This window comes from Castor canadensis, chromosome 17, assembly GCF_047511655.1.
Source record: "Castor canadensis chromosome 17, mCasCan1.hap1v2, whole genome shotgun sequence".
Classification (NCBI taxonomy): domain Eukaryota; kingdom Metazoa; phylum Chordata; class Mammalia; order Rodentia; family Castoridae; genus Castor; species Castor canadensis.
In genome coordinates this window covers 16,366,070-16,393,846 of record NC_133402.1, presented here as the reverse complement: position 1 = coordinate 16,393,846, position 27,777 = coordinate 16,366,070, and the positions used below count along the sequence as shown (strand labels likewise).

General features: G+C 47.3%; 4 protein-coding genes across 14 annotated transcripts in view; 2 read left to right on the top strand and 2 right to left on the bottom strand.

Annotated features, from left to right (window-relative positions):
- Srcap (Snf2 related CREBBP activator protein) overlaps positions 1-2,779 on the top strand; it is a 39,047-nt gene extending 36,268 nt beyond the window's left edge. For all 4 annotated transcript variants that reach the window (XM_020158512.2, XM_074059442.1, XM_074059440.1 and 1 more), the window contains one exon: positions 101-2,779. In XM_020158512.2, coding sequence (XP_020014101.2) covers positions 101-2,779 — 2,679 coding nt within the window. The remainder of the gene's footprint in view (positions 1-100) is intronic.
- Positions 2,780-3,621: 842 nt separating this feature from the next.
- LOC109682498 (phosphorylase b kinase gamma catalytic chain, liver/testis isoform) lies at positions 3,622-23,559 on the top strand. 5 transcript variants are annotated; one of them, XM_074059443.1, is made up of 11 exons: positions 3,622-3,760; positions 5,151-5,321; positions 13,108-13,223; positions 17,662-17,837; positions 18,108-18,162; positions 19,787-19,852; positions 19,936-20,099; positions 22,355-22,445; positions 22,539-22,692; positions 22,765-22,890; positions 22,987-23,559. In XM_074059443.1, exons 2-11 carry the CDS (start codon positions 5,154-5,156, stop codon positions 23,278-23,280), a joined length of 1,410 nt encoding a protein of 469 aa, XP_073915544.1. In that variant the 5' UTR covers positions 3,622-3,760; positions 5,151-5,153; the 3' UTR covers positions 23,281-23,559. The 5 variants fall into 5 exon arrangements, with proteins under 5 accessions (XP_073915544.1, XP_020014064.1, XP_020013352.1 ...); XM_020157763.2 differs by lacking the exon at positions 3,622-3,760 and adding an exon at positions 12,637-12,777 and having other exon boundaries at positions 5,222-5,321; XM_074059444.1 differs by lacking the exons at positions 3,622-3,760; positions 5,151-5,321; positions 13,108-13,223 and having other exon boundaries at positions 17,663-17,773.
- Positions 8,597-9,185, bottom strand: LOC109682507 (translation machinery-associated protein 7-like). The gene has a single exon (XM_074059449.1). It carries the CDS (start codon positions 9,038-9,040, stop codon positions 8,825-8,827), a length of 216 nt encoding a protein of 71 aa, XP_073915550.1. The 5' UTR covers positions 9,041-9,185; the 3' UTR covers positions 8,597-8,824.
- A 60-nt stretch (positions 23,560-23,619) lies between the features above and the next one.
- On the bottom strand, positions 23,620-27,773 carry Cfap119 (cilia and flagella associated protein 119). Of its 4 annotated transcripts, none has more exons than XM_020157749.2 (9): positions 27,207-27,772; positions 26,839-26,870; positions 26,246-26,311; positions 25,971-26,140; positions 25,372-25,442; positions 25,053-25,169; positions 24,905-24,965; positions 24,739-24,828; positions 23,620-23,854 (listed from the first exon to the last, which is right to left on the bottom strand). In XM_020157749.2, the coding sequence occupies exons 1-9, from the start codon at positions 27,402-27,404 to the stop codon at positions 23,670-23,672; spliced, it is 990 nt and encodes a 329-aa protein (XP_020013338.1). In that variant the 5' UTR covers positions 27,405-27,772; the 3' UTR covers positions 23,620-23,669. The 4 variants fall into 4 exon arrangements, with proteins under 4 accessions (XP_020013338.1, XP_073915549.1, XP_073915547.1 ...); XM_074059448.1 differs by having other exon boundaries at positions 24,739-24,851; positions 27,207-27,767; XM_074059446.1 differs by having other exon boundaries at positions 24,739-24,965; positions 27,207-27,773.
- Between the last annotated feature and the right edge of the window lie 4 nt (positions 27,774-27,777).

The following is a 27,777-nucleotide window of genomic DNA, read 5'->3' as shown; positions in this document are numbered from 1 at the left end:
TATTTGTGGGGAATGGGGCTTACAGTGGGAAGCTGCTGATTTTTACTACTCTTTGGTCTGCTTGCCTCCTGCTAACCATCTTGGGCTTTGTTGTTGGTAGGAACAAGTAGAAGCTGCCCGCAAAGACCTGGACCAAGCCAAGGAGGAGGTGTTCCGCCTACCACAAGAGGAGGATGAGGGGCCAGGGGCTGGGGATGAGATGTCCTGTGGGACTGGTGGAGGCAGCCACCGCCGCAGTAAGAAAGTCAAGGCTCCTGAGAGACCGGGAACCCGTGTCAGTGAGCGTCTTCGTGGAGCCCGGGCTGAGACTCAAGGGGCAAATCACACTCCTGTCACATCTACCCATCATACCCGCAGCACCTCTACACCCCCACGTTGTAGCCCTGCCAGAGAACGAGTTCCAAGGCCAGCACCTAAGCCTCGACCTACTCCAGTTTCAGCTCCTGCTGCAATTCCTGCCCTAGTCCCTGTCCCTGTCCCAGTCCCAATACCCATTTCAGCCCCAAATCCAATAACCATTCTTCCTGTACACATCTTGCCTTCTTCACCTCCTCCACAGATTCCTCCCTCCTGTTCTTCTCCTGCCTGTACCCCTCCTCCTACCTGTACACCTCCACCACCTCATACCCCACCACCAGCCCAAATCTCTCTGTCAACTCCTTCCTCACCTGTCCTGCTTGGTTCACCTTCTGTGCCCGTCTCTCCCCCAGTTATGACTCTCCCTTTGGGCGTGGGGCCTGAGGGAGTACTGTGTGCACAAGCATTGGCATCTATGGAGTCCCTGGAGCTGGGTGGCATGAACAGTTCTGAGGCTTCCCCACTTACTCTTGGGTCCCCGAAGGATCTGTTGCCAGTTGCTGTTGAGATCCTGCCTGTTTCAGAGAAGAACTTTCCTCTCATCCCTTCTGCTCCAAGTCCAATTTTGGAGGCTGGCAGTGTCCCCAACGGTCAAGAGCAGAAGGTCCCAGATTGTTCTGAGGGACCCATCCTCACAGTGCTGCCTGATGGAGAGTTGCACACGGGTCTGAGTGAGAGCAATGGGCTGGAGCTCCCACCTTCAGCATCTGATGAGCCACTTCAGGAGTCATTGGAAGCTGACAGGAACTTGGAAGAGCTGGTAGAGGTTCAGACCCCAACCTCCAGTCCAGAGAAGCCACAAGAACTTGTTGCAGCTGAGACCACAGCCCCTTCAACCTCTTCTTCAGCCACCTCATCTCCTGAGGGTTCTTCACCTGCCCGGCCCCCTCGGCGTCGCACCAGTGCTGATGTAGAGATTAGGGGTCAGGGGACTGGCCGGCCAGGGCAACCTCCAGGCCCTAAAGTGCTTCGAAAGCTACCAGGAAGGCTAGTAACTGTGGTGGAAGAAAAAGAACTTGTGAGGCGACGGCGACATCGGGGAACTACCAACACCCTAGTGCCTGGGGTCTCTGACACTAGTGCCAGCCCGGGAAGCCCTTCAACCCGCAGCCTGTCAGGGCCAGAGTCTTCACCTCCCACCAGCGGGCTTTGTGAAGCTATTTCCTCATCCTCACTACCCACTCCAACCCAGCAGCCCTTCATAGCTCGTCGTCACATTGAGTTGGGGGTGACTAGTGGGGGCAGCCCAGAGAATGGAGAAGGGGCGTTGCTTGCCATCACTCCACCAGCTGTGAAACGTCGGAGGGGGAGGCCCCCAAAGAAGAACAGATCTCCAGCGGATGTTGGGAGAGGGGTGGATGAGGCTTCCTCATCCACACTAAAGGGAAAAACCAATGGGGCTAATCCAGTCCTTGGAGCTGAGACCCTCATTGTTGCAGAGCCTGTCCTAGGGCCCCAGCTTATTCCTGGGCCCCAGCCTCTTGGACCCCAGCCAGATCACAGACCAGAGCCCATCATCCTCTCACCTGTGGAGAAAAGAAGGCGCGGTCGTCCCCCTAAAGCACGGGATTTGACCGTCCCTGGGAACATTTCCTCTCCAGGGGATGGCAATTTAGAGAGCCGGACACAGCCACTCCCACTTCCACCACCCCTGCCACCCCTCCCACCACTATTAGCCTGTCCCACTACTACTGTCACCAACACTGTCACCACAGTCACCATTTCAACATCCCCACCCAAGCGGAAGCGAGGCCGACCTCCCAAGAATCCACCATCACCTCGGCCTAGCCAGCTTCCTGTCTTGGACCGTGACAGCTCTTCAGTCCTTGAGAGCTGTGGATTGGGGAGGCGACGACAACCCCTGGGACAGGGGGAGAGTGAGGGTAGTTCCTCTGATGACGATGGAAGCCGCCCCCTCACCCGCCTGGCCCGCCTGCGGCTTGAAGCAGAGGGGATAAGGGGACGAAAGAGTGAAGGGTCCATGGTGGTGGCTGTAATTCAGGATGACCTGGATTTAGCAGATAGCGGGCCAGGCGGGTTAGAACTGACACCACCTATGGTCTCATTAGCCCCAAAATTGCGCTCGACCCGGCTGCGTCCAGGGTCTCTAGTCCCTCCACTAGAGACTGAGAAGGTGCCTCGCAAACGGTCAGGGGCTCTACTTGGTGGGGGTCCTGGGCCAGCAAAGCGGAGCCGTCTGCAGCCCCCAAGTCCCCTAGGGCCTGAGGGTTCAGTAGAGGAGTCTGAGGCTGAAGCCTCAGGTGAGGAAGAGGAAGCGGATGGAACCCCACGCCGCCGGCTTGGGCCCCGCAGGCTTGTTGGGACCACCAACCAAGGGGACCAGCGCATCCTGCGCAGCAGTGCACCTCCCCATCTGTCTGGCCCTACCATTAGTCACAGAGGCCGAAAGGCCAAGACGTGAGTGGGCTGCCCTCAACCTTGGCTTTCCACCACAACTGCTCTCCCTCCATGACCAGGCCTGACTCTTTTAACCACTACTTGAAGTCTTTTGAGGGGGAAAGCCTCCAGGGAGACAAAGGGGCCTTCTCCCTTCTTTCCACCAAAGTAGGGGGTAGGCAACTGATTGTCATGGAAATGGGGTTCATCACAATCCCCCTTCCTTCCCTCCCCATATGGCTGGGCAGTGTTAAGGGTGGCAAGATAGTCTCTGTCCCCACCCCCTTGTACTTGATTCTCCAGCTATCTTTCACAGCCCCCTGCCCTTATAGGAAAGGGGAGGGGCTTCTCTACAATGAGTTTTTTTCTTTTTTTTTTTTTTTTTTTTTTAAGAAGAAAAAAAATAATAAACTTAGTTTCTGTATGAGCATCCGCGTAAGGAGGCTTCTGATTTTCTGGTCTGGTGGAGGGCTGGGTGGGTACTTGGGCATCATTTTTCTCCTTTCCTTCTTGCAAAGACCTGATCTTCAACCCAGGATCCTATACCTTTGAGGCAGAATCCCACCTCCCCCACCCCCCGCCCTCCAAGAAGAGGGAAGATTGACAAATCTGATCTGATAGGATGTGTTTCCCTGAAGTTTTAAATCACACAGAAATGCTTATCCTCTCCCTTACTCCCTTCATTCCTGGACTTTTGTCAGAGCTCTTCCATGCCTCAGTCTGTCCTTTTAACTCTGGCTCAGGTGCTTCCTTTCCTTTTTCCAGAAGGCAGGCATCCTACCTCCACTTGTTTCATCCCAAGGCCCTCCCCTACTCTCCATCTAGCCAAACTGGTTTGAGTCAGCCACACCCCTTTCCCAGCTCCTTGGTCTCTTCAGATGGTGGCTGGCCACCCAACCCAGGCCCTGGGTGGGGCTTGGAGGCCTGAGTCAGCTCCATCTCCACCCAAGCCAAATCAAACCTGAGACAGGAGCCGAAACTCACAGTCCTCAAGGCCTGTAGCCAGGTAAGAGCCCCTGGTCATTTTATGTGTTTCTGATCACAACTCCCTAGGCCCCTCCATGGGTTCTTCCACTGCTTGACGTTGTGTCTACTTCGCTTGAGTTTCTTGTACCTATTCCCTCTGCAGCTTTGTGCACACAGCCTTTACTCTTTGCTTGTCTTGCCTCTTTCACCCTGTCTGTTATTTGTGTTTGAGGAACCTCGGCTGATTTCATTTTGTCTAGGCAGCAGGGAAATGGTTGGACATGAAGGTAGAAAAGTGGTTTGATGTAGAACAGAAGGCCTGAAAAACAAGGTGATGAGAAGTAGAGCATCATTATCCAGGTTTCTGTATGGATAATGAGATCATTTGAACTCTGTTAATTTGTATCATGTGGTCTGGCTTAAAATGGAAAGAGGAGGTGACAAGGAGGCAGCATGGCACCAGCTTATGGAAGGCAGTAAGATCTTTCTGATGTTTAGGTTCTTCAACTGTAAAAAGGACTTAGGTGTATACTTTTTCTCCATCTATAGAACTGTTTTCCTATGAAATGGCTGCTTGTGGGGTGCAGGACCTAGGGTCCTGCTCTCTTGATTCCTCAATATTCAGGGGCAGTGTTAGGGAACTTCAGGGAATTTTAAGGCCCTTTGATGTATGGTTTAAAATTACTTGTGGCTCAAGTGGTAGAGCACTTCCCCAGCAAGCCCAGGGTTCTGGGTTCATTCCCCAGTACTGCCAAAAAATATCAGTCATGAACTTTGGTGGTTTACATCTGTAATCCCAGTAATCCCAAGGGTGAGGCAAGAGGATTGCAAGTTCATGGCCAGCCTAAGCTAAAAAAATGAGACCTGGTCTCAACAAAAACCAAAAAAAAGTCACTTAAGCTTTTGAGATTCTGTATCTATTGCTTCTCAGTGTGTACCTGACAATTTGCTTTCCCCACTTGGAAACAGTAATATTCACACTTGCCTTCAAAGATTCAGGATTGATTTTTTTTTTTTTTGATGGTACCAGGATTTGAATTCACCTCCAATTTGCTAGACAGGCAGTCTACCACTTGAACTACTCTACCTGCCCTTTTTTGTGTTGAGTATTTTTGAGATAAGGTCTCACAAGTATTTGCCTAGACTGGCCTCCATCTTCCTGAGCTCTGCCTCCCAAGAAGCTAGGATTATAAGGATGAGCCACTGGTGCCTGGTTAAGATTCAGAGTCTTAAGCTGAGGGAAAAAGATGCCAGCCACACATTTCCTCTCCTGGTCTTGAGTCACTAGAGGAATTCCCCAGTGAGGCAGCATTCCTAAGAGCTGGGCTAGGCCAACAGGACAGCTTGCCCTGAGAGGGGTGGAGTCAAAGCAAACCAGTCTAGGGGCTCATTTGTTGGGCTTACAAATGCCTTGACTGTATCGCCCACAGGTGATGGAGGACGAGGAGAAGGCAGTGGAGAGCTTGGTGAGCAACACGGAAGCTGCTCATTCTCCATCCCCCATCCGCTGCTGCTGGCTCCGCCTCCGCTGCTTGGCAGCTACTAGCATTATCTGTGGCTGCTCTTGCCTGGGAGTTATGGCTCTTGTGTTTGCTATCAAGGTGAGGAATGAACTACTGTGGGAGCAGGGGGTCTGTATAAGGCAATAGTTTTGTGTATCTGACCTGTCTGTGTTGATGAGGCAGTTACTAAATACCTATCATTGCTTGGCTCTGGGCCTAGTGCCAGAATAAGAATGTGATTCCTGTCATTAAAGGATCCCACGTATGGTCTAATGAAAGAGATGGCAGTGAAAAAGGTAACTAATAGAAAGCACTTCATCAGTACCATGATACAGGAAGCACAGAGTACTTTGGGAGCCAGGGAGGGATATATTTGTATTTGTGTATGTGTGTGTGTGTGAGAGAGAAGGAGGGAGGGAGAGGTAGGAGGAGGAAGAGCGTCAGCTGGTAAGGCATCACAGGAGGTGACAGGAACTAACTGTAAAGATGAGTGAATAAAGGTGAAAGGGCATTTGAGGTAAATAGAGCAGTATGAACTGTTGGTTCAGCATGGCTGGTTCAGTGAGAAGTAGTGAAAGATGAAGCCACAGGATCCAGATTCCTGAGGGCCTCCAATTGTGTGCTTATGAATTTTGACTATATCTTGAATACTGGTGAGCTGTTGCAGGAGAGAGTGACATAGTTAGATTTGTGTTTCAGAAAGGTCCACTCTCTGGATGCTTGTGACTTCTGCCTGTAATCCTAGCTACTTGGAAGACTGAGATGGAAGCCTTCCTGGGCAAATAGTTTGAAACCCCATCTCCAAAACAACCATGATAAAATGGTCTGGAGGTTTGGCTCAAGGGGTAGAGCACCTGCTTTTACAAGCAGGAAGCCCTGAGTTAAATCCAGTACCACCAAAAAAAACCCAAAAAACAAAAAGAACCTCTTAAGGTCTCCGTGAGGGTGAATTGCAAGAGGCAAGACTAGAGGAAGGGCTGGTTTGGCTCAAGTGGTTGAGTGCCTGTCTAGCAAGTGTGAGGCCCTGAGTTCAAACCCCAGTACCACCAAAAAAAGACTAGAGGATAAGCAATGGTGAAAGCAATCTCGGAGTCTGGAAGAAGCAATGAAGTTTTTGAGAGGGCTTCACCTGCCTTATTTTTTCTTTCTGTATCTGTGTGTGTGTGTGTGTGTGTGTGTGTGTGTGTGTGTGTGTGTGTGTGTTCATGTGGATTTTGCTGGGAAATCTTAGTTCAAGATCCTCACCTATGCTAGGCAAGTGCTATACCACTGAGCTATACCCTCAACCTGCATATGTGCTTTTTGAAAGGCTACTCAGACTAACAAGTCTCATGCTGGAATTTTCTCACCCCTAGATATATATTAGCAGTCAGGAACTGTTTTGTTGTCATAGGCATATCTGGTTTTCATTAAGGTAAAACCATAAAAAGGATCCTTAATGATGATACCCATTATTCTATGAGAATGGCATTTGACATGGGTCAAAAATCAGTCAAGAATTCCAAATTCTGAATGAATCTAGGATGGGTCGAAAAGAATGGGGAATAAGAGAGTTAAAAATTACTTTCCAAGGCCAGGTATAGTGGTGCAGTTTATAATCCCAGATAATTTGGGAGGCAGAGTTTGCGCCAGCCTGGGCAAAAGTAATGGGAGACTGCCTCAAAAACAAAATGAAAAAAGGCTGGAACCATAGCTCAAATAGTGAGAGGGAGTACTTTTCAGAATGGCTCAGTGGTACAGTACTTGGCTGAAGATGGCCAAGGCCCTAGGTTCTGTCCACAGCACCATACCCATGCACATAGATGCTTCCAAACACACACACACACACACACACACACACACAACCCCTAAATGTACTTTCTCTTCCATGATTTTGTGACCTAACCATGCCCACATTGAAATGGAGGCAAAGCAGATACCTTATTTTGTAGATGAGACATAAGAGACAGAAACTGGAAAGGGAGGTAAAGTGATAGGGTGTGAGATTTTGAGTTATGACAGATGTGGGAGTGGAGTGGGGAAAAGGGCACTTTGGGGCAGAAGCAGAGGGAGAACCTAACCAAGAACCTGCCCCCACAGGCAGAAGAGCGGCATAAGGCAGGCCGGTTGGAGGAGGCAGTGTACTGGGGGGCCCGGGCTCGGAGGCTCATCCTGGCCAGCTTTGCTGTCTGGCTTGCTGTCCTTGTTCTGGGTCCCCTGCTGCTGTGGCTGCTGTCCTACACCATCGCTCAGGCTGAGTGACCTTGGGTGGCCTTTACTGAGAATCAGCTGAGATCTCCTGGATCCAATCCGACAGTGCGGCATTGCTCAGTTCTGGTGACAGCAGTGTTTGTTCCTGGCCAGAAAGATGGTGCCGCTCTCGTGGGCCTTGGAAAGAGCTCGTCTAGTCCTTTACAAAAGGAAGGCAGCAGCTGAGACCTGTGAGGGGAGGCCAGCCTACTTTTATTTCAATGTCCTCCAGCTTCTGTCTCTTGTGCCCCACTCCATCCTAGGGGCCTCCATCCAGAGGAGTGGTTGAAAACCAAACCTGATTCTATTAGAATTTGTTTTATAATAAAAACCTTTTTTGGTGGTAAAATGCTCCTGTCTAATTGCTTTTTTTCCCCCTTGGGCGGTTGGTGAGAACCAGACTGGACATCTGACTGATGGCTGAAGACTGCATCTGGCCTCCAGCCTCACCTACTTGCTCCAAGAGAAGGAAAGGATTTTTTTTTTTTTCTTCTGGAAATTCCCCTTCTTGGTAAAACCCTAGCTTTTCTCTTCATCAGAGACAGAGGTTAGAAAGGAAGAATTATTGAATACTTACTGCTAAGGCTGTTCTAAGTACTTCTATGTTTCTTCTTCAGTCTTCACAATGACTCAGTAGTAGGTACCTTTGTTCTCACTTTATAGTTTGAGGAAATGGGTGCAAATTTGCCCAAAACCACTCAGCTAGAGAGTGAAAGGGTTAAAGAACAGTAACAACTACGCTGTATATGGACATTTGTATGCTTTTTTTTTTTTGGTGGTGCTGGAGTTCGAACTCTTATCTCCCTGTCTGGGTCTCTCAGCCACTCTGCCAGCCCTTTTTTGTGTTGGCATTTTTGAGATAGGGTCTTGCTTTTTGCCAAGGCTGGCTTATACTGAGATACTCCTATTTATGCTTCCCATGATCGCTAATGACAGGTGCGTTTTTTCTGCTGAAAACTTAATTTTTGCCAGTTCTCCCAATCTCAGCCTCCTAAGTAGATAAGATTACAGGCATGGCTTACTTATTATTTTTTGGTGGTACTGGGGTTTGAACTCAGGGCCTCATGCTTACTAGGCTGGCACTCTACTACTTGAGCCATGCCTCCAACCCTTATTTACTTATTTATTTATGACTCTAGGCTGGGTTTATTTTAAATTCACAGCTGAGGTACAAATGGCTGACACACTAGACACAACGAGCCACTGAACTATGATTTTTTTTTTTACAAAAGTTGTTTATTCTTAAGTATACAATAGACTCCAGTGCAACACTTCATTCTGGCCACAGGTGGCAAAAGATGTTATGGCAGGAAATCCAGATATTTAAATAGGAATGGAATCAGGGTTACCATCATCTCAAGCACAAGAACAGTTTACTTTTTGCCAGATTTCTTAATTCCACCTGTGGCCAGGGTCCCCTTCCCCTTGGCCTTTGCTTTTAGCTCCTCAAGTTTCTTCTGCTCCTCTTTTTGTTTCTGCTTGAAAGCCTTATCTTCCTCATCCATCTCCTTGGCCTGCTTCTTGGGTTGTTTCAGGGGTTTCTTGCCACCTTTGAGGCCAGACATGGCTCCTGCCGCCCCTTCCCCCATTTATTTTTAAAAGAAATTTATTCTGGCTCATGGTTCTAGTCCAAGGTCCAGGGGCTACATCTGGTGATGGTCTTCTTGTTGGCAGAGTCTCCAGGCAATACAGATATCACATGGCCAGAGATGGACAAGTGAGAGACATAGCCAAACTGGCCTTTGCAGCATGCTCACTTTTTTTTTTTTTTTTTTTTTGCAATTGAACCCAGAGCCTTGTACCTGCTAGGCAAGTGCTCTAAGTGCTCTACCACTGAGCTATCCAGTCCTTCAGCTGAATATTTGCTTGGGTATTTTTCTGTGGAATATACCTTACAATTTAAAAAGAAAATGTTAAAGAGCTGGTGATGTACCTCTGGCAGAGCACTTGCCTAGGTATGGTCAAGGACCTGAATTTATTACCCAGCTCTGCAACCAAACAAAACAACCCCCCAAATATAAAGCTCCAACCAACACAAAGCCAGCATCAGAAATCCACCATTCAATGATGAAATTGATCATTGTCAACACTCCAAAGCCTCTTTTACATCCCCAATCACCACTTCTTCATTTTTTCCTACAGGTAACTGTCATTCTGACTTCTCACAGTGTAGTTTAATTTTGCCTAAATTTGAACTTTATATAGATGGGATCATATTACTTTTATGTCTTGCCTCTCTTAACATTGTGAAATCGATCAATATTCAGTATAGCTGTGGTTTTCATTGCTGTATAATGCTCATTATATGAATATATCATAATTTATTCATTTTTCTATTGGGCTTTTGTCCTGTTTCCACTTTGGGGGTATTATGACTCATGCTGCTATAGATATTCTTGTACATGCAGTAAATGTGCCTTAATTCAGAGACCAGCAGATAACCAAAATGAATTAAAAGATGTACACACTGAAGAAGGAAAAGCACATAATGGCTGCCTTTAATGTCCCAAAGTGCCCTAGAAGGAAAAGTGAAGAGAATCCATTGGTGGCCCCAGAAGTTAGAATTAAAGGGTGGCAGCAGTGATGATTCTCAAAGGTACCATCTGGGGAGCCTTAAAAGGATTTAATACCTGGGCTGATTTAAATTGGCATGAGGTGCTGCCTGGGCATCAGGATTTCTCAGCTTTCCAGTTGATACTAGCGCACATAGTTTGAGAAACACTGCTCTTTAAATATGCTGTGGATGAAACCCAGGACCTTGTGCAAGCTCCATAAGAGCTCTACCACTGAGCTACACTCCCAGCCCAGGGTAACATGTTTTAGACTTTTTACAGGAATCTTTTTTGAGCTACTGTTAGATAAATCAGCAACTTCAGTTTACCAGAAGACACTATCCTAACCCCCAAAATGAGATCTTGCTATTTTTAAAAAACATTTTTGGAAAATATTTCAAAACAGTAAGAGAATAACCTCATGTATACTTTTCACCTAGATTCTCTCCCTCCCTCCCTCCCTCCCTCTTTCTCTCTCTCTCCTCTCTCTCTCATACATATCTGGAGTTTGAACTCAGGGCTTTGTGCTTGTAAAGCAAGTGCCCTATCACTTAAGCCACACCTCCAGCCCATTTTGCTCTGGTTTATTTATTTTTTTGCGGTTCTGGGGTTTGAACTCGGCCTACACCTTGAGCCACTCCATCAGCCCTTTTTTTTGAGATAGGCTCTCACAAACTATTTGCCCAGGCAGACTCTGAACTGTGATCCTGGGGTTTGAACTCGTCCTACACCTTCAGCCACTCCATCAGCCCTTTATTTCAAGATAGGCTTTCACAAACTATTTGCCCAGGCTGACTCTGAACTGGGATCCTCTTGATCTCTGCCTCCTGAGTACCTAGGATTACAGGAGTGAGCCACTGGTGCCCACCAAGACATTTTTGAAGGAAAGCCCCAACCATTAGAAGACAGTGATAGAGCACTTGCCTAGCACTGCAGGGCCCTATGCTCCATGCCCAGACTGGGAAAAACAAAAAAACAAAGTCTCATTTGTTTACATTATTAAGGAGCCATATGGTCTCACATTGATTTTATATTTATTACTGTCATTGTCCTTAAAATATGTTCTGTTGAGGTATAATTTACAAACAGTAAAATGCACAGATCTTGTGTGTAGTTTAATGTGTCTATATCAATGTACTTGGATAATCATCACTTAGTTTAACAGAACAGGCTCCCTCATGACCCTCATTTTTGTACATGATTTTGACCTATAGAAAACCCCTTGAACCTGGTTCCTGTTCCTTTTAAGACCTCATCATTCTTTAGTTACTATCTGGCATCAATTTTTCCATACTTGTTTTGAACATTCCCTGCTGCTGCCTGGAAAGTGGCCATTTCTTCCAAGGACCCCTGGTTCCTTCTGTTGGGGACTATTATTTAGAAATCAGTATCTAGACACTTAGATATGCTTATTTTACTAGGTTGTTAACTGTTTCTGGGCTCTTTTAGAGTCAGAGCTAGAAAACATCAAATGTTAAATATTTTTAAATCATTGCTTCCCTTTCAGTCATAGGGTTCTTCCTCTCCTTTCCCCATTCCATATTCCCACTGAACCTTGGCTCCAAACTACATTAATATGTGATGGACACAGTAAAACGGATATGGCTAGTTCAGGACTAATTGGCACAGGGTAGCAGGAATGCGAATAGGAAGACTTCTGGAGAAATAATACCCTGTTAATCTCCTAATATCTCTGTATTGTCTTCCATGAGTGATGAGCAAACCATTCAACCTGATCAGTTTCAGAATAATTATTCCATTATACTGCCAAACAACAAACCTACTTAGTAAAGTTCAAAATTTTGCAATGCTTCTGTCTTTGGATTGATATTCAGCTAAAGTACTTAAACAGTTACTTGGATCCATTTTTCTCCCTTTCTGTGGTTTTGATACCAAAGTGCTGGAAAAAGTTGTTGAAATACTGCCTTCCACAAGGGACTTTTTTTTTTTCATTGTTGTTAATCTAGAGCCTCGGTCTTAGACACTCAGCAAATATTTGTTGAATGAGTAAGTGAATGCCAGGGCTGAGCTGGCGAAGTAATTCCTGGTCGAATCTCACAACCTGGTGGGTTTAGAGCCGAGTTTGATACACTCTTACCACTTTTGGGAAGGGGTGAAGATAAAGTGTATAATCCCAGATGGTAAACACTAGGGCTTGGGAGATCTTCAAGAGGAGTCAGCTACCACTGGATGAGGAGGCGTTTATATCCATCTAAATTCGCATCAAATGGTCCGAAGCTGCGTGCGTCTGAGCGTTTTGACCGCTGAAGTATGACCCACAAAGCGGGCTTTTTGGACTAGGCTATTGATGTTAAAAAGAACCAAATTCAAATAAGGATGCTGGGAGGAGACTGAGGGAGGTCTACCCAAATTCAGGAATTGAAGGTACCACAAAGTCCAGTGCTCTGACCTCCTGGAATCCGAGCCTACAAGTAAACCTAACTTCCGTGTCTTATTCCGGCCGCCCTCTGCAGTAGATACCATACACCGATTGGCTGTATCTGAAGGCTCCCTTCCTATGATCACTGCCTTAGGTAACTTAAGCTCCAATGCTCGCTCCAGCCCCGGAATTCCTGGCTTCTTATTGGACTACCAATTTCCAATCGTAAAGGTTGCTAACCCTCAGTTTTCAGTCAGCCCAGGTCATTGGCTGTAACGATTGGAGCGGAGCCTTACGCCTTCTCCGTCGCCGCCGTGCGGAAGCCAAAGGACTAAACGCGACCTGGCGGTAGAGCAGCTTCTGGTCCACCCTAGCCAGTCTGTTACCCCCGCGGGTGAGCCTGCGCGAGACTCGACGCCCCCCTCCCAGCCATCGCCAAGTGCGCCTGCGCGGCAACAGCCACCTGCCCTTGGGCCATTTGCCCCTTCTTCCTGCCGCCTTTTCCCTTCCCCTTCCCTGTCCCCTTCCCCACCCTATCACCTCTCCCGCCCCCTAGGCCCTTCAGTGGGGTCTCCCCAGCCCCGCTCCTCCCCCTACCCCACCCCCATCCCCTAGGACCCTGGCGCCCCAGCCGCAGGGGCTGCGCCTCCGGGAGCCGCGATGTGCGTCGTCTCAGAATCCGTGGGTCTCATTACCTTCACTGCCCTCTGTTTCCTCCGCGCAGGCCCCCACCACATCCCTCCGAATGACGCTGGACGTGGGGCTGGAGGATGAGTTGCCCGACTGGGCTGCGGCCAAGGAGTTTTACCAAAAGTACGATCCGAAGGATGTCATTGGCAGGTGAGCCGGAGCCAGAAAAACGGAGATCCTCAGTGGTCAGGTACTAGCTGTGATGCACGGCTCTATCTGAGCGCTGGATAAATGGAAAGTCAGTGGTCGGTGGAGAACAGTTGGTGACTAGACTCCTATTTTGGGTTACCCCCATTTTTTTCAGAATTCATTTATGTGTTGAGCAAATGTGGTTGAAGCCACAGTGCCAGGCATAAAGCTAAGCTCAGGAAGGATAGTAATAAAGATGTCCACTTCTCCAGGTGAAGTGGCCGAAAGAGGCACATGCACACTGAAAAGATATCAGGTAAGACTCCGTATAAAGTGCTATGATATCCCAAAAAACATAGCTTCTCAGAAGGAGATCTTTGGGCTGAGTCTTGAAGTAGAAATAGGAGTCCAGTAGGCAGAGATTAGATGGAAGACGTCACCTGTAGAGACAGTGGCAAATACATTTATTCATCAAAGGTTTCCTAAGCACACAGTGCACTAGGTATGGCAGGTTAGGCATTTGTGTATATCGGATGAGGGTCGGGGTTTACACTCTTTTAACAGTAGAGACAGACAAACACAAAAATAAGACAGATCAATTTAAGTGCTAGGGAGAAAATAAATAGGGGGTGGAATGATAATAATTAACAAATGCCATTACAGATACGGAGGTCTGAAAAATGGAATGGTTTTTTAATTTATTTATTTTGGTGGTGGTATTGGGGTTTGAACTCAGTCCTAGAGAAGCACTCTACCACTCGAGCCACACTTTTTTGTTTTATTTTGTTTTGTTTGTTTTCCTTTTGTGCTGCTGGGATCAAACCCAGGGTCTCACATGTAATAGATAAGCACTTTCCACTGAACTACACACCCTACACCATAAAAATGAGGTTGGTTTTTGTTGTTATTTTATTATTTGTTTGTTTTTTGGTACTGGGGTTTGAACTCAAGGCCTCACTCTTGCTAAGCAGGTGCTGTACTGCTTGAGCCGTTCTGTCAGCCCTTTTTCGTTGGGTATTTTTGAGATAAGGTCTCCGTGATCCTCTTGATCTGTATCTCCTGAGTAGCTAGAATTATAAGCATGAGCCACTAACACCCAGCTAGAAATGAGTTTTGAGCCGAGACCTGAAGGATAAGAATGGGTCAATCATGAGCTGAGGTAGGATACATTCACAGAAGAGGGAACAGTAAGTGGAAAGGCTCACAGCAAAGGTGAGAAAGTAGTAAGAGTAGGAAAAGGAGGAAGAAATTGGAGTGATGAATAGAAATTAGATTATGTAAGATCTAATCTAACATAAGGCCATGATCAGGAGCTTACATATTCATGTGGTGAACCTGGATGGTTTCAAACAGGGTAGTGATATGAAGTGGCATTTGGGAGCAAGAAACTTAATCTTTTTGCACCATAGTTAATTGAGAATAAGAACCTTATAGGTTTCTGTGAGATTGGAATGAATTAGTGTACTTTTAGAACACTTCTTAACCCATAGTAAGCACTCAATACATGGGTATCATTATAACATAAAAAAAAAAAAAGATCTTGTCAGGCATGGTGGCTCATGCCTATAATCCTAGCTCCTTGAATTGGGGAGTGGGGTGAACAAATCAGGAGCTCCTTTTTGGAAAGTGTGTACATGCATCTGGAACTCAAGGAAAAGAGCTGGTACTGTCAAGTGTGTACATGCATCTGGAACTCAAGGAAAAGAGCTGGACAAGAGCTGTGGCTTAAGGAGGCATCAGCATGTAATTGGCGGAGAGAGGACAGATAGACTTGTAAGGGGCCAAGACTCAGATCCTGGGACACATCACCATTTAGGGGTCAGTTAGAGAAGGGGGAGCCAGCATGGGAGACTGAGGAGATGCTGTCTGTGAACTAGAAGGAAAAAATACAAGAATATGCTTCTAGAAGGTTGTTAGCAGGCCTGCTATGTCAAATACTGCTGAGGCCAAGAAAGCACACAGGTGTGTGAACATTATATTTGGCCAGGCACTATTTCAATGTCACATGGAGATGTCAAAGAGGCCATGGAAGTCAGGCTTCTAGAGAGACATCAAGGCTTGAGACAGGTGTAGTGGGAGTCATTTGTGCATAGTAGATGCTGAAAGCCTCTAGAACTGAATATAGATTACCAGGGGAGAGAGTACTGGGAAAGGAAGAGAGCCCAGATCCATGTTCTGAGGTGCTGCCAAATTTGGGGGCTAGGTATAGGATAATACACCAAGCTGGAAAAAAGCTCATAGGGAAGAAATGAACAGTGACTCCACTTACATGAGGAGCAGAAAGACTGACTTTGGATGAGCAGATCAGAGGGTAGGGTTCATCCCATGATTACTATAGTAGCATCATCCCTTGTTTTTCTTCTCTTTTTCTGTTGTTGTCTTTCCTGTACTCTAAAGTACTTGCATACTCTCACTAAATTATTTTCCCAAGAGCACCAGTTTCTTTATGGATAAAGTCTTGAAGCTTTAAAAGAACTTGACACATTCTGGGCATTGGTGAAAAGTTATAAGTCACTGGAGCAAAGATATAATGGGTCTTTAGCCAGAGATGAGGCCGAAAAAGAACTGAGGTCATTTGGTGAAGTTCTTGAATGACTGGTAGAGGAATTGGGATTTGATTTTTATCTTGTATGTAATAGGGAGGCAGCATGGAAAGAAGAATGTTGAATGTATCCCACAATTAACTGTACGATTTAAAGTATTAGATAGTATCACAGGGGGGAAAAAAAAGGACATTACTCTTGGGGGTCCTGCTGAGGAATAAGGAAGCATTTTGAATCTGGCATAGAAGTTAAGGTTGGAAGTTTTTAAACAGCAAATGACACTGTTGGGTCTGTGTTTTAAAAAGCCAATTCTAGAAGCACTGTAGCAGATGGATTGTAGGGGCTACAACTGGGATCTAGATGAGCCATGGCACTGTTACAGTTGCCCACATGAGGATAGTGGCCCAAGCCAAGGCAGCACATTAGGGTTGGAGCCCTAGGACAAGGATTTGAGAGCCAGCCATGCAGAATGGACCTGAGTGCTTAGATGGAGACTGTGAGGGAAAGGGAAAAGCTAACTTAGGAATCTGATTGAATAGCAATGCATTTAAGTAAGATCAGGAATATGGAGAGAGGAGCTGGTTTGAGGAGAAGATAAAGTGTTCAGCAGTAATGATGTATATGAAATGTGCCTAGGACCCATTAGAAGAAGTGTCCAGGAAAAATGTTGGACTGACATATTAGAGAAACATGTGGGCATAGATGTTGTAGTCAAGGAAGTACAGAGAATCACTGAGGGAGAGTGTACAAGGCCAAGGGTGGGACTCTGGGCAAGCCTAAATCATTTATCTATTTGTTTAACATTTTTGTTTGTTTTTCTTTTTCTTTTGGTGGTGGTGGGACTTGAACTCGGGACTTCATACTTGCTAGGCAGGCACTATACCACTTGAGCCACTCTACTAGCCTGTTGTTTGTTTTTGAGACAGGGTCTTGCTATATAGTCCAGGCTGGCCTTGAAGGAGCAGTCCTTCTGCCTCAACCTCCTGAAGTACTGGGTTCAAATCCTAGTACTTCAGAAAAAAAACCAAAAAACCCAGAACACACATGTGGGCTACATTCGTCCTGAAGAGTAATAGTTTTTAATTCTTTGATTTCATCAGAGATAGGATGACAGATTTTCAAAGAAAGAGGTGAATAAGGCTAAGAAAGCCCAAGAGAATATGAAAGGCCACGTGAAGGGCAACCCAGGAAGCCAGCATAAGAAATGTAGTTTGAGGTCAGATCCTGGAAGGATTTGCACCTGAACCTGCAGTAGTTGGTCACAGGTAGTTGGTGACAGAGCCCAAGCAAGGAAATCTCTGTCCCTCTTAGGAAAGCCAAATGAGTTTTCCTATCTCTTCCTCATTAATGCTTTTCAACAATTCCTTCAAACTATTGTGGGTCACATTTCAGAGCAGCAGAAGCTGAAGCTCAGAGACTATATGTCATTAGGTTACTTAGAGGTTAATTGGTGGCAAATTTGGGGTCTGAACTAAGATCTAATACTCAACCTTGGTCTTCCAGCCAAAGGCTCCATATCTACTTGGTACATTCTACACTGGGATATTATAGGGGAACTTTGGGAAGTATGAATGAAGTATGGATGGAGACTTATCTGATTTCTTCCCCCTTCTTGTAAGGAGCAGGTTCTGGGGTTCAGTGTGAAAAGGCCTTGCCTAGGTTTACCTGTGGAGAGAGTGACAGAGCCTGGATTAAACCCAGGCTGCCTTTCTGTGGGCTCTGTATTGTACCACACCTTCCTGAGGCTGCCATAAAGCTACTGTATGCCAGGGTGAGTCCCTGTGGTGGTTCCCTGTTGTCCAGATGAGTCTTCAGTGTCTGGCGCAGTCAGTAAACGTGAGGGTGCTGAGGTTCCATTCTGTGTGGAAATGAGCATATAGAAGGCCCTGACTTGTGCTGTTATCTGACTCTTGCAGAGGAGTGAGCTCTGTGGTTCGCCGTTGTGTTCATCGAGCCACTGGTGATGAGTTTGCCGTGAAGATCATGGAAGTAACAGCTGAGCGACTGAGTCCCGAGCAACTGGAGGAGGTGCGGGAAGCCACACGGCGAGAGACGCACATCCTTCGCCAGGTCGCTGGCCACCCCCACATCAGTGAGGCTGCATCCCCTGTTTCTGCTAGCTGACAGCCCCACCACCTACTGGCCCTTCCCCCAGCCCATACCCTGCACATTGCCTGCAGGCCTCTCCCCACTTCCTCCTGGCTCTGCTCCACCTCTGAGTGTGGCCACCCTTTGAGTCCCTACTGCCTTCTCAGTTCTCCTTCCCAGTAATAGCCTGCTGCTGCCTCAGCATAGAAAAGCCCCTGTAATGTGTAGCTGCTCTTTTCCATCTGTCTCTCTGCCTTTCTGCCTCTTTCCCCAGTCACTCTCATCGATTCCTACGAGTCTTCTAGCTTCATGTTCCTGGTGTTTGACCTGTGAGTATCTCCCTGACCTATCTGAGAAGCCTCCTTCCCGCCTCCGTGTGTGGCCCCAGCCTTACAGCTCAGTGAGCTGGAGGCCACCCTGCTCATACCCTCCTCTGCTCCACCTAGGGCTCTCTGTTGCCCTGCCTGCCTGCCAGCCCGCCCATGGGCTCTGGCTCTGTTTCAAGGTGCCTTGGTTGAGGCAAGTTTTTCAAGATTATTAGTCATTAGTCAAATGCAATGAGTTCTCCTGATCCAAAAGGTCCATGTCTCAGTCCTCCTTGGTTATAAAATGACCAGGGAGGGAAAAAAAAGCCATTTTAAAAGAAGAGTGTTCAACAGTGAACTGACCACTTAGAAAACAGATCCTCACTTACCAGTCTCTTGTTGCTTAACACACTGCACTGCTCTCTCTACCCACTGGTTCTTTTTGTGGTCAGTTTGAATCTGACTGTCAAAAGTTTATACAATGTAAGGTAAGCCCAATTGCAAAGAATTTTCAGAATGATTTAGCCAGGTGTGGTGGTGGATGCCTGTAGTACCAGCAGTCAGGAGGCTGAGTCAAGAGGATGGTGAGTTTGAGGCCAGCCTGGGCTACATAGTGAAACTTTGTTTCAAAAATAGTCATAATTTGAGCTGGGTACCAGTGGCCCACACCTGTAATCCTAGCTACTCAGGAAGCAGAGATCAGGAGGATTGTGGTTCGAAGCCAGTCCAGGCAACAAGTTCACAAGACCATATCTCAAAAAACCCTTCACAAAAATAGGGCTGGTGGAGTGGCTCAAGGTGAAGGCCCTAAGTTCAAGCCCCAGTACCACAAAAAAAAATAGTAATAATTTGAATACCAAAGATTTAATAGCAGTCCTTGGAAAAAAATTCATGAAGCAGAAGTAGTCTTCTTCAAAAGTCTAAGGGGAAGTAGGGAAAATGTCTGTTAAGCCGTGAGATAATGACACTCTGTTTTTAGGATTGGTTCAAAGTTGCAATTATAATCTCAATAATAAGCAAATAAGCAATAATAAAATAAGCAAATAAGCAATAATAAAATAAGCAAAATTTCAAAATAAAGTCCTATTCCCTTTTTTGCACGTTAACTGAAATTTTACTCTATGCTCTAAATAGATCAACTTTAATAGCCTTTTTTAGGTATAGTTATTTGCAGATAACAAGAGACCCCTGAGAATTGTCACAAGAAGTCACTTACTCTGCTGGGGGCCGATGTCTAAAGCCTGTAATACTAGCTACTCAGGAGGCAGAGATCAGGGCAGTCATGGTTCAAAGCCAACCCAGGCAAATATTTTGCGAGACCCTATCTTGAAAAAAACCCATCACAAAAAAAGGGCTGCTTGAGTGGCTCAAGGTGTAGGTCCTGAGTTCAAACCCCAGTACCACACACAAGAAGGTCACTTATTCTTGCTAAAATAAAATTGCCCCATCATGGTACAGTACCAGTATTTCAGCCACCAATCCACTGAGCCAAGCTTCTTGTGGCATCCATTTCACTCTTGGAGTGCTATCTCAAGACCCTTTGGCTTGTCCATTGGCCTCTTCTGTGATGTTTATGTGAGCACTAGCTTACTTTCTCAGCCCCTATTGTGGGTGCATTTCTACCTCCTCTACCCCTCCTGTCCCTTAGGATGCGGAAGGGAGAGCTGTTTGACTATCTCACAGAGAAGGTGGCCCTCTCAGAAAAGGAAACCAGGTAATGGCAGGACTTGAAGCTCCTGGGGTATGTGGGAGAGGGGATGGGATAGGGAGAAGCAGAAGAGACTGTGCTTCCCCCAGGTCCATCATGAGGTCTCTGCTGGAAGCAGTGAGCTTTCTCCATGCCAACAACATTGTGCATCGAGACCTGAAGCCAGAGAATATTCTCCTAGATGACAATATGCAGATCCGACTTTCAGATTTTGGATTCTCCTGTCACTTGGAACCTGGCGAGAAGCTTCGAGGTGAGGGGAACTGGTGCGCTAAGAGGCTGAGGAAGGAAGGAGACCTAGGCTGGAGGTTATTTGGCTGGGTCTGAGTACTGAGTCCCAGGTGTTTAGGAAAAGGAAGTCAGTGAACATTTGACAAGTAGTTGCCTTTTTTTTTTTGGTCTTTTTTGTTTTGCTTTTTTTTTTTTTCTATATTTTCCTTTTTTTTTTTTTCGGTGCTGGGGTCCAAACTCAGGGCCTTGCACTTGCCAGGCAAGCGCTCTTCCACTGAGCTAAATCTCAACCCCAACATTTGACAAGTAAACAAGGCCTTTTGTGCCACTCGTTGGGCTTCCTGACCTGGGAAGATGGAGACAGATGAGTGAGCAGATGGATGCATAGCTGGTAAAGTGTCGCATCGGGAAAGCTAGAAGCAAAGAGCACTGATTTGAGCATAAGGGATCCACAGAGGAATGGCCTGGGGTTGGGCCTTGTCCCAGGAGAAAAGGATTGTGGGCTATCAGGGCTTAGCAGTGTGTTTGGGGTCTGGATAAGACAGTATGCTGCTTCAGTCTCACTCAGTGGTAATATATTTGTTGTCACAAATATTTCTGGTGCAAGTGGGAAATTTAAAGCCTCAACCATGGGAATCCTCAAAGCTTTATTTTTTTGGTGGGACTGGGGTTTGAATTTAGGGCTTTGTGCTCGGAAAGCAGATGCTCTCCTGGTTGAGCCACACCTTTAGTCCATTTTGCTCTGATTATTTTGGAGATGGAGGTCTCACAGGTTATTTGCCTGGGCTGGCCTCAAACCATGATCCTCCAGATCTCAGCCTCCCAAGTAGTTAGATTGCACGTGTGAGCCACTAGCTCCTTAAGAGCTTTTAATATGCTATTTCCCCTCCATGACTTTATATTAGTTTAATAGCTAAGAGACACTGGGCACTTACTATGAGGCAGACATCACACTAAGCCTTCACATGGCTTATTTCTCTAAATCTTCTCAACAACCTTGGAGATAGAATTTATGTCTTCTTTTTGTAGATGGGCTTAAAGATATGAGATGACTCTCTCCACCCCACCAAGGCCATTCAGCTAGAATTTGAATTTGAGCAGTCTGACTTAAGCATATGCTCCAACCTATGGATTTACACATCTTGTGGATGCTATACTTTTTATTTTCCTCTGGGCTCCACAACATTTTTCTGTTTCTGGAATCATCTTTGTATTTGCCTACTCCACCCTTCTCCCTTAGTGTGAGTGATTCCAGTCCCTCTCCTTTATATATTCTCCTTTCATGACACATATCTTCATGGTTATTATTTTTGTGGGACTGGGGTTTGAACTCAGGGCTTCATACTTGCAACACAGGCACTTGCCTGCTTGAGCCACATCTCCAGCCCATTTTGCTTTGGTTATTTTGGAGATGGGGGTCTCATGAACTTTGCCCAGGCTGGCCTCAAACTGTGATCCTTCTGATCTCAGCCTCCCAAGTAGCTAGGATTACAAACATGAGCCACCAGCACCTGGCTACTCTGTTATTTCTTGTTTGTTTTCTGGAAACTTAGTAAGGGCACATCTAATTCACAGCTGTGTCTGATAGGGTGCTTAGTACGTTCGAGACCTTCAATAAATACTAGGTGTAAAAATGAATTTCCCAAAAATGTAATTTTTAATTTAGGCCTATAAAGTGTGCCATGGAACAGTTTGGAAATTGCTGGAATGGAAGAATTGGTGACTGAAGAAACTAAAAATACAGACTGGGATCAAGTCATGAAGGGCTTTGGGCTATCTGAGTCTAGGCATGATCCTAATGCCTTGATGGGGAATCAGGGAAAGGTTTTAAACAAAGGACTTACCCCATATATACTTTAAGAAATCTCATTACCAGTTCTCCTTTAGTTGGGTGGTTTTCCACCTGATTATAGGAGGAAGAATGGGTTTGGCAGAAAGGAATGCAGAAAATTGAAACTTTGCTTTCCATATATTTTATGTATTCAATAATATGGTAACAAGTTATATGAGTAAGTAGGTTGGCTTGACTGGAGGGTTGGAAGAGGTAAATTATATGGTTAGGTAAGACCATGTTTTTGTAGAAAGTCTACCAGGAGCCTTGGGGAGTAAAGAGTTGTCAACAGGGACAGTGTATAGTTCTGAGGCTAGCAAAACACAGGCGGGAGCTGAAAGGGAACACTGGGATGGCAGTGTTTAGGAGGCTCTAGCAGAGATCTGGTGTTAAGGGCCCTGCAGGGGGCTTGTCGCATCCCTTCAGTCTCTGCCCTCTCTCCCCAGAGTTATGTGGGACACCAGGGTATCTGGCACCAGAGATCCTTAAATGCTCCATGGATGAAACCCACCCAGGCTATGGCAAGGAAGTTGACCTGTGAGTTTCTGGTCTTCTCTTCACTTCTCCTGTGTGTACTATGCTTCACATTTGCATTAACTAGGCCTGCCTGACTCTGGTCTCTTTTCTCAGCTGGGCCTGTGGGGTGATCTTGTTCACACTCCTGGCGGGCTCACCACCATTCTGGCACCGGCGCCAGATCCTGATGTTACGCATGATTATGGAGGGCCAATACCAGTTTAGTTCACCTGAGTGGGATGACCGTTCAAACACCGTCAAAGACCTGGTGAGCTGGGGCCATGAGAGGACAATGGGGAAGGCCCAAGATCTGCCCCTCATGCTCTGGGGTTTCCCCTAGATCTCTAGGTTGTTGCAGGTGGATCCTGAGGAACGCCTGACAGCTGAGCAGGCCCTGCAGCACCCTTTCTTTGAGCGCTGTGAAGGCAGTCAACCCTGGAACCTCACTCCCCGCCAGCGGTTCCGGGTAAGCCTAAGAGTGGCAGGGTCTATACCTGCCTGTCCTATGACCTTTTTCCTGAGGTGAAAACTCAACTGGAGCTCACAATACCTCCCTTCCCAGGTGGCAGTGTGGACAGTGCTAGCTGCTGGACGAGTGGCCTTAAGCACCCACCGTATAAGGACGCTGACCAAGAGTGCACTGTTGAGGGACCCCTATGCACTGCGCCCGGTGCGGCGCCTCATTGACAACTGTGCCTTCCGGCTGTACGGTCACTGGGTGAAGAAGGGCGAGCAGCAGAACCGGGCAGCCCTCTTCCAGCACCGGCCTCCCAGACCTTTTCCCCTCATGGGAACTGAAGAGGAGGGGGACTCCACTGCTGTTGCTGAGGATGAGGCTGCGCTGGTGCTGGGCTAGGACCACAGCCATGGACAGTTCCAGGACTCAAGTCTTCACGAGGAGATTTTTTTATCATTCCAGCCTTTCAGGGTGTCTGACGTCAGGCCCTCCTGCCTAGCCAGGACCCCCCACTGATCATGCTACTGTCATAGAGACCCACCTCATACACCTACCCCCACTGGCCAGGGCTTGCAGATGGAGACAGGGTAAAGGGGAGACACTCTTGAGTGCTATGCCTGGCCTTGTCAGTGCTGCCTGTGCTGCATCTGAAATAAAATCTGCACCAGGGAGAGTGAATGCTCCGGGTATGCTGTCTGGCTTCAACGGAGAAGCCCAGAAGGTGCTCAGGAGGGGGACTGGGGATGGGGCACTCTGGCCCAGGCCTTTATTGGGGAAAATGCAGAGGATCACTTAGTCTTGTTTTTGCCTTTGCTTTTGCTGGGAGGTAGCTGGTTAGGTCGCTCTAGTGCAGTCAACTTGCTGCTCAGCCTCTCCTCGCTGGCCTTGAGCCGTTCCTCCACCAGCTGCTGGAGCTGCTCCAACTCCTTGTTCAGCTGGGTCTTGATGTAGGTTCGGAGGATACAGACCTGGCCTGCAGAGGCAGGGAAAACGGGGCAGGTAGGAGAGATGTTGTCTGGGGATAAGGGACTGTCCATAGCTGGGAAAACACAACCCCAGGGGCTACATGGATTGCAACGTTGCTTCAATTTAGGAAATGTCAGTCACCCCCTCTGTAAGAGACAGTTGGACACAGTAGCTATACTTGACTTTTGAATTCAAGTTCTTACTGCACTTTAGTAGCTGGATGGTCTTAGGCAGGTTATTTAACCTCTCCGTGCCTCAGTTTCCACAAGTAAAATGTGGATAGTAATGACACTAGTACATATGATTTGGTGCACAAATATGTGCAGGCTATTGTCATTGGTTCCCCCCCTTTTTTTTTTTTTTTGTGGTACTGGGGTTTGAGCTCAGGACTTCGCCTTGCTAGGTGCTATGCCACTTGAACCACACACCTGGCCCTTTTTGCTTAGGTTATTTTTCAATTAGGATCTCCTGTTTATATCCAGGCCAACCTGGACCAAGATCCTCCTATTTATGCTTCCTGTCCATCTTTTTTTTTTTTAATTTCTTGAGATGGGGTCCTGAACTTTTTGCCCAGGTTGATCTTGAACTGCATTCCTCCTCCATCTCTGCCACCCAAACAGCTAGGATTACAGGTTTGAGCCACCGTGCCTGGCTTCATTGAGTTTCTAATTATCATTTTTCTGGAGCCACCTCTTTTGCCCCCACCCCATCCCTCTACTCCCCCCGCTCTATCGCTGTGTTCTTATCTTCTTGTCATCATGGACTTCCATATCAGGAATCATTTAGAGAAAAAGGACACTGGGACTAAAACTAAAAGTCTAAAGTCCTGAGGTGGCCAAACCTTTCCTTTCACACAGGCCCAGAATCACTCTAGTCCCTCTAGGTGCTCACTTGATTCTTGCTCTGGCTGGACCTCTACCTCTAGTTCTTCCTTCGGTGGAGTAACTGCCTGCTCCTCCGCCTCCTCGCTGCTTGCTTTCTCTGCAAACCAGAACAGGAAGAGGCTTTGGCCCTAGTCCTGGCCTGGCCTTGCTATGGCCTTCCATATCCATCTTACCCTCTAGCCAGGCCTTAGGTGGCTGCAGCCCTGTGTAAGTCAATGATAGATCCAGCTGCACCTGGAAAGAGACAGGCTAAGAGGAAGGCACCTGCCCTGGGAGAAAGTGAGGGGAACGGGAAGGTCTGTTGCAGACCATATCCAGTACCTGAGGTGTGAAGACATATTTATAGAGCTTGAAGTGGCGGAAGTAGGTGTTGACCACGTAGTCTGCCAGGGCAAGCAGCTGTTCCTCCTTAAAAAGGTCAATGCTGAAGGGGGGCCGCTGTGATGATGATGAAGAGTTAGAACACTAATGGCCTGAAGCCTGGCCCTTCCTCCAAGAGCCCAGCTATCTAGGAGCAGGGTAAGCCTACTGTGGCCTTCAAAGGAAGAGGATGGTGATTAGAAAAGAGGGCAGAAGATTGGGCTAGACCTTGTCTGGTTGGGTTAGGGGGAGTGTGACAGTTGCACTGCAGTGTACTGACCCTGACTCCATGGCAAAAAAGAACACTGGTAAAGTAGCGGTAGCATTCCTCCACATTGCCCAAGGGGGTTGCTGGTAGGGAAAGCAAGGTGCAGCAATCAGTTCCTCCCTGCTCTCCAGCCCTTCATCTTCAGTGGTGGATAAATCTAGGTTTAAGGCCTGGCTTGTTCTCTTTCATTCAGAGAGCACTCCATTGAGGAGTCCTACATACTGTTCTAGGCAATGAACAAGGCAAAAAATCTTGCTCCCCAGCAGCTTACATTCTAGGGAAAGCGATAGACAATAAACCAAGAAATCATTTCAGCTATAATTAAACATTCTGGAGAAAGTCAGTGGGGGAACACAAGCTATTTTATTGAATATGGTGCATACATTTACATGTTCCTCAGAATAGTCCCATAAAGTTAGCACTGTGTCTTTAACTTACTGATAAGGGAACAGGATTTCAAAGGCAATAATTGGTGTGGGATAATACTACTAGGCATGGCAGAGCAAACATTCCAGGTTGCGATCCCCCTACTTCTTCCCATGATCACTGTACCAGTCCAGCCTGCTTTGCTCCCTGGGGCTCAAACCTTCTAGTAGCCACCTCCCTCTCACCAGCACAGGCCTTATGAAGATCTTGGAGCAGTGCACAAGCTGCTGACATCTGCTCCAGTGAGAAGCCTTGCTGGCGGCAGAAGATGAGTGCATAGGAGAAGAGGTCCAAGGTGATGGCATCCTGTGGGCTCTGCTCAGGACAGCTGATTTCCAAGAGCTCAGCCAGCACCCTTGGGAGAGCACAGAGCGACAAAGGGAACCTCCTTTTATCCATACACTTACCCCATAATGTCTGCCCTCCCCAAGAGCTCTCCCCCTCCCTGCCGGGCCCATACTCCCTCATCTCGTCCACAGTGGCTGCCTTCTCTAGCCGGTGCATAGAATGGATGTCCAGGTATTTCCTGTCACAGGGAAGGGACAACAAAGCATTGATGGCGGTACACATTAGCTTGATGACAGGGCTATGACTGATACAGCATTGAATTAGGCATCAGGAGACCTGAGTTTGAGGCTTGGCTCTTTCATAACTTTCTGTATAACTTCTGGCAAGTCACCTGTGTGGGCCTTACTTTCTCTGTAAATGAGGGATGTGGCCTAGAGGCACCCTTAGAATTCTCTCCATTTATAAAACCTACAATTAGAACTTGAGTTCTTGCCTCTGTTCTGCCACTGCCTTGTTGTATGACTGGTAGAGTCCGTGTTATGGGCTGCAGTATCCCCATATGTACAGTGCTCCATGACCACTATATTTCATTTACATCCTCAGTCCTTGGCTGTCTGCCACTCCGGACTAAAGCCTGGGAAGCTGGCGTCTAATCACGTTGAGTAATTGCGTGTGTAAGTCGCAGTCTCATCATCTGTAAATCGGGGTACCCTGGCTATTGGACAAGAGTGTTGGGGAGACAGTAAAGTAACAATGTACACTCACCACATGCAGATCCGGGGCTGGGGCAGCGGCGGCTGCAGAGAGAAAGTGGATTGGGGAAGGAAGAGCTGTGTGGTATCCGGCCCTAGTCCCTGGTGACTAGTGAATCTCCAGTGGTCTGGAGAAAGCGCTATAAGGTGCTTTCTCATCTCTGGGACTATATAGAGCAAGGAGGGCGGGACCGGGCTTCAGCAGGCCCTAAATACTATTTGTTAGCATATTAACAATTGGGGTCACACACATCCCTACCTCTCTTCACCAAGACAGCCCGGGAAAAGTCCTGAACGTTAGTAAACGTAAAGAGGGGTGACGCCTTGGCGGGGAAACCTTTTCTAAGTATTCATGAGCGGACCACCCTAACCCACTCTCACCGGGAACAAGTTGACTCCAAGGTCTTCATCCACTTCCACAGAAGCTGAGGCTGCTGTGGCAGACTCGGTCCGCATACCTGTGTCCGATTCACCCACTGAGCTGAAACCCTTTTCTAGTTCCCACTGCAGTTCGGAGGGCTGCTCAAGCTCCGACTGCCCCCTACACGCCAGGAATTGGCTGGACTTCGGGCTGATCATCTTGTCCTCCACGGTGCCGCGAGTCACCACAGATCTCTCCCGCGTGAGTTCTGGGACAGCCAGGACTCCCGCAGCGACTGCCCAGGCCTAGCTCTAGCTACTCTTCAGCCAATCTACGAGGCCGCGAGTCTGGGGGCAGCCAATCCACGGTAGGGGCGTCTGCCCGCCTCCACGGTAACCGTTGCTAAGGGGGCTTGTGAAGAAAGTTAGTGCAGACACAAGCCAATCAGTGAGGAGAGAATGCGCATGCGTAATAACACGTGTTCACCTGGGCGCTCCCGCATTAAAGTTGTTAATAGCAAAGGCTGGAGCGTCCTCAAAGCAGGAAAGTGGGATTGCGGTGGCAGTTACTATGGAAACCAACTGTTCGCCA

What these genes read in the sequence shown, in the direction of transcription:
- LOC109682498 (XM_074059443.1), top strand. Translation starts at nt 5,154, where the DNA reads ATGGAGGACGAGGAGAAGGCAGTGGAGAGCTTGGTGAGCAACACGGAA. An exon ending in CCGAAGGATGTCATTGGCAG is followed by an intron (nt 13,224 to 17,661) that starts GTGAGCCGGAGC and finishes TGACTCTTGCAG; the next exon opens with AGGAGTGAGCTCTGTGGTTC. An exon ending in CTCCCCGCCAGCGGTTCCGG is followed by an intron (nt 22,891 to 22,986) that starts GTAAGCCTAAGA and finishes CTCCCTTCCCAG; the next exon opens with GTGGCAGTGTGGACAGTGCT.
- LOC109682507 (XM_074059449.1), bottom strand. Translation starts at nt 9,040, where the DNA reads ATGGGGGAAGGGGCGGCAGGAGCCATGTCTGGCCTCAAAGGTGGCAAG.
- Cfap119 (XM_074059446.1), bottom strand. Translation starts at nt 27,404, where the DNA reads ATGATCAGCCCGAAGTCCAGCCAATTCCTGGCGTGTAGGGGGCAGTCG. An exon ending in TTGGAGTCAACTTGTTCCCG is followed by an intron (nt 26,871 to 27,206) that starts GTGAGAGTGGGT and finishes TTCTCTCTGCAG; the next exon opens with CCGCCGCTGCCCCAGCCCCG. An exon ending in CAGCCCCGGATCTGCATGTG is followed by an intron (nt 26,312 to 26,838) that starts GTGAGTGTACAT and finishes TCCCTGTGACAG; the next exon opens with GAAATACCTGGACATCCATT.